This window comes from Eucalyptus grandis, chromosome 9 (genome assembly GCF_016545825.1).
Source record: "Eucalyptus grandis isolate ANBG69807.140 chromosome 9, ASM1654582v1, whole genome shotgun sequence".
Classification (NCBI taxonomy): Eukaryota; Viridiplantae; Streptophyta; class Magnoliopsida; order Myrtales; family Myrtaceae; genus Eucalyptus; species Eucalyptus grandis.
The window spans coordinates 11101923-11111254 of record NC_052620.1 but is presented as its reverse complement, the minus strand read 5'-3'; the positions used below and the strand labels follow the sequence as shown (position 1 = coordinate 11111254).

Sequence of the window (9332 nt, the reverse complement as noted above, 5' to 3'; positions counted from 1 at the left end):
GTAATGGTTTAAATTTCGAGGACGAAATTTTTATAAGAGGGGAAGAGTTGTGACATCTTGAAATTCGACCCCATTTCAATAAAGTGAAATGGGCATTTCGTCAACGTGTCTATGGTCCTTTTTTTCTGAGCTGATCACTCATGAGTTAACTAATCTATTGGGTGAAGCCGTTAAGGGATGTATCTACAGTAAAATCCCTAAAAGCTACATAATTGGTTGGATTGGACTAAAATCACGTCTAATCGATTCTAACGATGAAATTTAAATTGGTTTCGGGAATCGAATATTCGAGCATGTCATAATTCATTTTTATGATCCTGTCTCATCGTCTGTCAATTTATTGACGAGTCCGAAATTTCGGGAAAGAAATTATCGGAGGAAAAATTGAAGACCGAAAGAAAATAAAAAAGGGAATGAGAAAAGGTAAATAATAGAAGTAAATTGAATAATGTGACTTTGGTTACTATTTTCTTTTACTTTCTATTTATTTTTCTCCTTTTCTCTCTCTCTTTTCTCTCTCTCACTCTCTCCCTCCCCCCTTCGTGCACAGCCCTCCCCACTAACTCACTTTGCTTCCTTCACCTTCATTTTTTGACCAGTCAACCCTTATCTCTTCTTCTCTCTCGTCTCTCTTCTCCCCCTTGTGACCGAACTCCTTTCTTCCCTTCTTCTTTGTGCAAACCAGTGAACCAGAAGTTGAAGAAGAACGGAAGTAACAGCTCACCGAAGACCGCCGCCGCCCGTCCCGCCGCCCACGCCCGCGCCCGTGCATCACCCGCTCTGCCACTCCATCATTCATCTCCGCCTCTCCCCCACCCTCCTCAGCCGCCGTGGACACCTTCTTTCTCCCCCTCGGCTTGCTGCTCGACGTCCCAATAGATCTAGAAGGACGTTGGAGCATAAGCCGCAGCTCGCCATCACTGCCGCACGCCGCCGGGCCGCCGTCCACACCACCCGCGCGACGCCGCGCGTTCAGCCGCCGCCCCTCGCGTCCTGGCGTTTTCCCCCGTGCAAATCCGCCTCTACCCAGCCCTGTTCCACCCCTATCCGGCCACCTTTGGTCGCCATTCGACCCTGTTGGACCTCCACCGGCCTTCCCCCACACCTTGCCGCCCTTGCTACTTTGATTTGTGGTTGTTTCATGTCTGTTTTCAGCCATCGCAGCCACCCCACGGAGTGGGTTTCCAGCCCTTTTTGGGCTCACTTTGAGCTGTTTCCTGGCCCCGAACCCGAGCCGTGCTTTGGGAAGTATTGTTCCTCGCGTCGCCCCCGTCGGATTGATCCGATTTGCGCACGATTCTAGTGAGTAATCTCACTAATCCCTGCTTAGTTTACTAATTATGCTTAGGGGTTGGTTAGGTTTAATTAAATGCAATTAGGTGGTTAGATTAGAATAGATTAATGATTATTAGATAATTGTGATGCAAATTAGACAAATTGAATGTGTATTTAGCAAGTAGACATGGTCTACTATTTATTGAGGGTAGCTCGGGATTTTTCCAACCCTTTATCGAGCTTCAATTTGACCATTCGGGCCTAAGTGGAATTTTTGGTATTTAAATATTATTTTGCGGAATTAAATTAATTAATTAATTATTTTCCGAAAATTCAACTAGGATAGCCAAAGTGACCGGAATATTATACGATGACCGTGTTGAAGTCCTTTTATTTATCGGGCTTTATTTTGAGCTAAATTGAATTTTTAATATTTATTAATTAAATTTCAAAATTAATTAATTAATTAATTATTTTTCAGAAATTAAGATTAAGATGGCCGAAGACCGAAATTTTGTGCCGATCATCGTGGCACAGCCTGTTTATTTAATTGAGCTTTAATTTGTGTAGAATGATTTAAATTGTGAATTTTTGAATATGTTCATATTGAATTGATTTGACTATTTGATTGAGAATTAATTGGGTATCGGTAGTGGATTGGCAAACTGTAGAGAAATGAGTTGTCTCATAATGGAATCGCAGTAGAAAGTAAATCACCTGGAGAAGGGTACGTGGCTCGGTGATTAAGTATTGGCATCTTAAAAGGGCACGTGGCTCAGTGATCTGATGCGTCACTTTGGCGAACTAGTGCCTTAGAGAATGCACGTGGGCCCGACATTTTGGAATGGCATCTAAAAGGACATGTGGCTCAGTGATCTGATGCGTCACTTTGGTGAACGAGTACCTTAGAGAATGCACGTGGGTCCAGTATTCGAGGATGGCATCTAAAAGGGCATGTGGCTCGATGACTTGATGTACCACCTTGGCGAAGAGGTCGCGTTAGAGAATGCACGTTGGCCCAAGGTTTGAGGCACGTGGCTCGGAGACTTGGGATATCGTCCTGGAGAATGCACATGGCCTAGCTTTTAGATATTCCACAGTGGGAAATGATTTGTGTGACATGTAATCAATTGATTCGATTTGTTTTGAGTAAATGGGTGCCTATTATGAATTGTATTGACTTGCAGGTGGGATCTGAGGCCAAGGTAAGTCCTCTGACCTATGGGTGTTTAGGCAGCCTATAGTATAATGGTCTACTAATTGGGCCTTAGTGGGGTAGAACTTGCTAAGACGTAGTCTCATCCCGGTTTGGGGAAAACATTTCAGGATCTCGATGGGAACTGAGGAAGAGGAATCTGAGAAGGAGAACTCTGAGGTGAAACCTGAGGAGAAGAATTTTTGGAAGAAGAAGATAATACCGAGAGGAATCTTGAGTACGACCTGGATGGACTGAGATTCTATCTTCTTTTGAGAACTCCATTTTGATGTGAGTAGAGTTAGAGTAAAAGTTGTGAATAGTTGTGAAGTACTTTGATTTGTGTTTTATATAAAAGTTTGGTTATAAGTTTCAATATGAAAAATATGGTATTGCTTTTCTATCCCATCGATTTACTGTCTGGGGATTTATAACTGCTTCCGCATGTGCTTCATAAATGAAAGGGTCGGCGATATATAGTCCTGGGATATCGCATTATAAAATCATCCAAGTGAGAAGGATGTGTGCGTGCCCGAGGATCGGGGCGTGACAATAAATATTTTAAGGGTTATGAAACTATTGAAAATAATTCAAAACTTATGGAAATTCCAGTAGATTCTCAAGAGAAAGAAACGAATGATTCTAAAGACATGATTGAATCAAGGAGAAGATTTTAAAGTTAGGAAACTAAAAAACTTTGGTCCTGATTTTATTACTCATGTTTTTCTTACTGAAGGAGACAAAAATAATAACGTGATAAATAAATACCCTTTATTATTAAATTTAGAAGACGACCCCAAAACTTTGATGATGCTATGTTTTCTAGAGATACTTCTTTTTTGGAAAGAAGCTATAAATGATAAAATGGACTCAATTATATTCAATAATACTTGGCCATTAGTAGATTTACCAATAGGATCCAAGCTTATTAGGTGCAAAGGGGTTGTTAGAAAAAAAAAAAATATCGTTCTAATGGTTCTATCCAAGCTTTCAAGACTAGACTTATGGCTAAGGGGTATAAAGAAAAAGAATGAATATATTATTTTGATACATATGCTCCTGTTGCACGTATAACTTCTATTTGGATTCTTTTTGCTCTTGCTTCCATTTGTGATTTTTGTGTTCATTAAATGGATGTCAAGACTACTTTCTTGAATGGAAATTTAAATGAGAAAATTTACATGGAACAACCAAAGGATTTCGTTCTTCCTCAAAATGAAAAGAAAGTATGTAAATTGATTAAATCTTTTTATGGGCTTAAGCAAGCTCCTAAGAAGTGACATGAAAAATTTAATTCGGTCATATTGTCTAATAGTTTCATCCATAATAGTGTTGATAAGTGTATATACTCTAAATCCACGAAAGACTACAGTGTCTTAATGTGCTTCTATATTGATGATATGCTTATCTTTGGAATGAACATGACTAGAATTATTGAGACTAAGAAGTATCTAACTTCCTTGTTTAAAATGAAAGACTTGGGTGAAGTAAATACTATCTTAGGTATCAAAGTTGAAAAATATAGTGGAGGTTATTCTTTAAGCTAATGTAATTATATTGAAAAATTGCTAAATAAATTTCAACATCTTGATTTTAAGGAAAAAGTACTCCATTTTATTCTAGTATTAACTTAAATCATAATACTAATAGAGTGATAGCACAACTTGAATATGCAAGTACTATAGAGTCTTCAATGTATGCGATGCATTGTATTAGACCTAATATTGTTTATTTAGTATGCAAGTTGAGTAGGTATACTAGTAACCCAAGTATAGAACATTGGAGAGCTATTACTATAATTTCTTTGTTATCTTAAGAGAATTAAAAATTTAAGATTGTTCTATAATAATTATCCGGCTGTATTAAAAGGATATACCGATGTCAGTTGGATTATAAGTGTAGGAGATGAGCATTCCACTTCTAGATGGATTTTCACACTAGGTGGAGGTGATGCATCTTAGGCAGACAAGAAACAAATATGTATAACTCACTCAACGATGTAATCCGAATTCATTGCTTTAGCATCAACTGAGAAAAATGCTTAATGAATTAGAAATTTGTTGTCGGATATCAAAATATGACCTGGTCTATGTCTCAAATTTCTATTAATTGTGATAGTCAGACCATTTTGGCAATAGTTTATAGTAGCACCTAACATGAACATTTGCAACAATTAATTAAAGATGGTACCATAACAATTGTCTACGTGAGGTCAAGTAATAATCTAGCCAATCTCTTGACAAGACCTTTATCAAGAGACATGGTAATAATGATCTCACAAGAAATGGGGCTGAAGCCCTTTAATTGAAATCACCAGTAATGGTAACTTGATCTTTTTTCTCGAACATTACTAGTTTTAAGGTTTAATGTGTAAGAACAAATTACTGAATGTGATCCTTACCAAAAAAAAAAAAAAAAACAAATTACTGAATGTGATCCTTACCAAAAAAAAAAAAAATTACTGAATGTGATCCTTACCAAAAAAAAAAAAACAAATTACTGAATATGATCCTTACCAAAAAAAAAAAAAAAAAAAAAACAAATTACTGAATGTGATTGTTTGATACTGACGTAGCCCTGATATGAAAAGTCAGTATCTTTGTTACGCTTTGTAGGTTGAATTAAATTCTTAATGAAGTATAGAACAGATTTTTAATGTGTTAATAGTAGCAAAAACACATGGTAGATACTTCACTCATATGAGTTTAAAAGTGGTGTCGCTTCTTACGGAAGTTAGGGTTGTTTTCTAGAGAGCTCATAAAATAAGATCAAGCACAAGGCCGTAATAATGCAGAGTAATATAGAACTTCTCATTGAAATAAGAGGTTAGTATATGTGCGGTATGTCCAATTCTATTATTTAAAAGTGCAAGTTTAAAATCGAGTTACTTGTTACTTTTATAGAGTTTTGAGAGACTTGCACTAAGTAAAGATCTAACTCGAAAGAAACCTTTATGTATGTATATTAATCTCACCAATTTGTAAAACAAACTAAGTGCACTTTTACTTGTCCCACTTTGGAAAGTTAGGAGGAGATGAGCCAGTTAATAAGTATAAGCATTCTCTAATGGGTTTAAAGAAAAGGTTAAGTGCAAGCTAGACCACACCATACCCGTGATTATTAGGCACACTTACCACTTTGTACACTTGCACGCTCGCGATTTAATTAGCACTAAAAGCTTTATTTTTATTTTATTTTGTGCAGTTACCTTATTAATCTTTATTAGTTCAAATGTTTTTTTATTAAGTGTTTTTGGAAATTATGAAAATTCCAAATTTTATTTATTAAAAAGAAATTATTATTTTATTATTATTTTTATTATTCCGAATTTTTATATATGTGTCATTTCAAGACAACCTTTGGAAATTATATTCGTTCAGTTTGCAACATTTCCCGAAGGGTTGCATTTATTCACTTTGCAACTTCTTTGAAAGTGATGCCGTTGTTTACTTTGCAATCTTCCACAAAGAGTCGTCTATGTTCTTTGAGACCAATATATATATGTCAGTTTTTGGATGAACAAGTATGAGATCATTTTTTGAGTTTTCTTTCCAAAAGTACAACCATCTTTTTCAATTACTTCCTAGAAAGACCCTAGAGACATACTAAAATTGCTATATAGTATTCCCATTTGAAACTTTGTTATATCTTGGAGGATATTTGCCAGTGACCATTAATAACATTGTGAGGCAAATAAATCTTTAAAGAAAGTGATATCACGCCTCAAAGTCTGATTTGATTACTCTATTGATTCAAAACCATATTTCCCAAAGGATATCCAATTATTGGGCCCGAGTCCATTGAGGCCTAGCCTGGGCCCTCAATGCCCATGCCTTGATCTATTAAGGCCTGGCCCAAAACCCTGATCCCCATGCCCAATGTGACAACATCCAAGCCCAAGTCCATAAAAGTAGTTCTCGAGTCCCTGATGTTGGGGCTCTAGTCCCCAGCACTAAAGCTTAGAGGTCCAGCGTGGGTCCCTAATGCTCAGGCTCGAGTCCGTGGTTGATGAAATGTTCACTCTTACAATAATGTTTTTTCAAATTGAATTTTAATTTTTTTTTTTCTTTTTTTCTTTTCTTTATTTTTCTTTTTCTTTATTCTTCACCTAGTCTTTAGCCACAGCTGGGAAACAACCATCGCCATGGTTGCCACCAGCCAAGGAAGAAGGAAAAAGGAAAATTAAAAATAAAGAAAAAGACAAAATAAAATATTCGATTATTTTGGTAAGTTTCCCTAGAAAAATCAAATTAGAATTTGCATACCTTATAGCAGAAAGTTCATTTTCAAGTTTTAGCCAAATACCAAAAATATTTTTATTTTCCCGAAAAATGACTTCTTGAAAAACAATTTCGAAAAATTTTTACAAAACAGAGTCTACGTGCATGACAACATTTCTATTTCTCGATTTCTCTAATTTTTTTGTTTCTCATAATAGGTTTAGAATAGAAATTCGTTTGTTAATACAATTAATTTTTCTATTTTTGAAACAAATTTCTATTCCAAAAATAGATTTGGAGTAGAAATCAAAAGTTAAAATTTTTAGCTTTTCTATTTCTGGAATAGAAATGAGAAATTAAAATTTTTCTCATCGTTCACTCTTGTTACTGCCCATTGCCCACCAGCCAACCGTGGGACGCTAGACACCCGCCACTCGCCGCCGCTCGCTAATTGCCCGCCATCAGCTGCCCACGGCCAACCGCCGGCCACCGGACTCCAACCGCCTGTCGTTGATTGTTGGCTGTTGGATGCCTGTCAATCGTGGGTCGCTCATCGCCAACCACCGGATGTCGAAGGCCCACTACCAACCACTCCGACGTTCACCACCAACCGCCTGTCACTTGCCACCGGCCATTGGATGTCGGCCGCTTGCCGCCGCCTGCCAGACTTTGGCCATTGGCCACCGGCCACCAGCCGCCGGCTGTTGGACTCTAGACATCGAACACTGGACTCCAGATGTTGGATGCTAGTCGCCGGCTAGTCAGACGTTGAACGCCGAACTCCATACGTCGAATCTTGGATGCCAGCCATCGACTCGTTGAATGTTGAGCTTCAGACTCTCGCCACTTGCTACCCGGTTGCCGATGTCGAACTTTGGCCATTAGACGCCAATCGTCGTCGCTCCTAGAAATATAAATTTTATTCTTTTACCAAACAAATTTTTATTCTAGAAATAGAAATTTTGAATCGTTATCAAACACGTTTCTTTGCTAAAAAAATCGTCCACGGAATAGAAATTGAGAAATCAATTTTTGGTTATAAATTGATTTCTATTTCAAAAATTTTGTCATGCGTGCCCTAAATCTTCCTCTTTTTTTCCCTTTAGATGAAAAATGATTCTTTCCATTTGAAGACGAGAAATTATGATAGGAAAATGTTAATTGGGTAAAAATATTTTGAGGGTATTATTGTACAATATTTTATTTTATACTATTTTTGCACTTCTCCGGGACTAAATGTGTGTGCGTGTATGTGTTCGTCACACATACATACGTATACATACATACATATGTGACACGATAAACCAATTTTACAAGAGTTATGGCATTTGTTTATACATTACAACGAATGATGTAATATTATTAAAAATGGAAAATTACCATAGAAAATATTATTCATGATTATCAATTATTGCAATGGAAGGTAGAATACACATAATTTGTTGACAAATATAACCACATCAATTCAGTTGGGTAACTATGATGAGCATACCAGTCTATGTAAACTAATTATTATTATTTGGTGCATAGAGAAGTATATAACTAGGATAAGAGGAATATCGTGATTCATGTGAATTATGATTACTTGAGTGCTCAATGAATTCCATAGGTCTAATTCTCATGAGAAGAAAAAAAGATACATAAACAAAGCGTGATACTAGTTCCACTCCTTGTATGATTTAATCCACCCAATTTCTACCAAAAAGACAAAATTACCCTCAATTGCAATTTAAATTGGTGGTCCCAAATGTATTTACTTTCCTTTTTTAATTTTTTTTATATTTATGGAAGGTCTACTTACCATAACGAAGAATTTAATATGTTTAGTTTTTGTTTGTTGTAGATTTTCCATACATGTTAAAGGTGTCATGTTTTATTTTTTTATTTTTTGGTAAGGTAATTTATTTATTTATTGTTAGATATTACTTCCAAAAATTTGTTTTGTCGAAAAGAGAAATTTCCCATAAATCTAGTTCATTTTCATGTTGTCAATTATATTTATAGATAAATTGTTAAGTAGATGAAATTTAATTAAATAAAAACATTGCATGAAGTAAGAACTTTTTTTTGAAAATGCTGATGAAATATCATTATTTTGTATAGACAAAAATTAATATTATTTATGAATTATTCACAAAGTATATCTAGATACCTTATTGCGCATAATGTTTTCAGTGCATTCCTATATATTCTTCTAACATCTTACATTATAAGTATAAAAGTATTTTGCTAGTATAATGAGGAAAAAAGATAAATTCATTGATATTGTAAATTAAGAGATTTGATCTATATAGTGGACTAATGACATTAATAAAAAGCTCAACAAGATAGTGAGCTTTTGAGATAAGATGGACAAAAAATAGGTAAGTTGTTATAAAATCAATAATGAAGAAGAGACTTTTCAATTTTATACTATATCAAAGAATGTCTTTTTTCCTTACTATCAGCGAAATGATTATACTTGGAGTATATAAAATGTTATAAGAATATTAGAGAATGCACTTATTTTAATATGCTAAAAAAAATATGTGAAATTCTTAATTATGCAACTGTCATGAATATAAAAAGGAAAAATAGAAAAAAAAAAAGAAAAGAAGAAGAGTGGGGCCATCACTTTAAACTGCAATTGATATTTTAAGGAT

The 9332-nt window shown here is 35.5% G+C and overlaps 1 protein-coding gene across 1 annotated transcript; it reads right to left on the bottom strand.

The window, feature by feature from the left end:
• Window positions 1-559: 559 nt before the first annotated feature.
• On the bottom strand, window positions 560-1159 carry LOC120288386. The gene has a single exon (XM_039302337.1). The coding sequence runs from the start codon at window positions 1157-1159 to the stop codon at window positions 560-562; it is 600 nt and encodes a 199-aa protein (XP_039158271.1).
• Between the last annotated feature and the right edge of the window lie 8173 nt (window positions 1160-9332).

What these genes read in the sequence shown, in the direction of transcription:
- LOC120288386 (XM_039302337.1), bottom strand. Translation starts at nt 1,159, where the DNA reads ATGGCTGAAAACAGACATGAAACAACCACAAATCAAAGTAGCAAGGGC.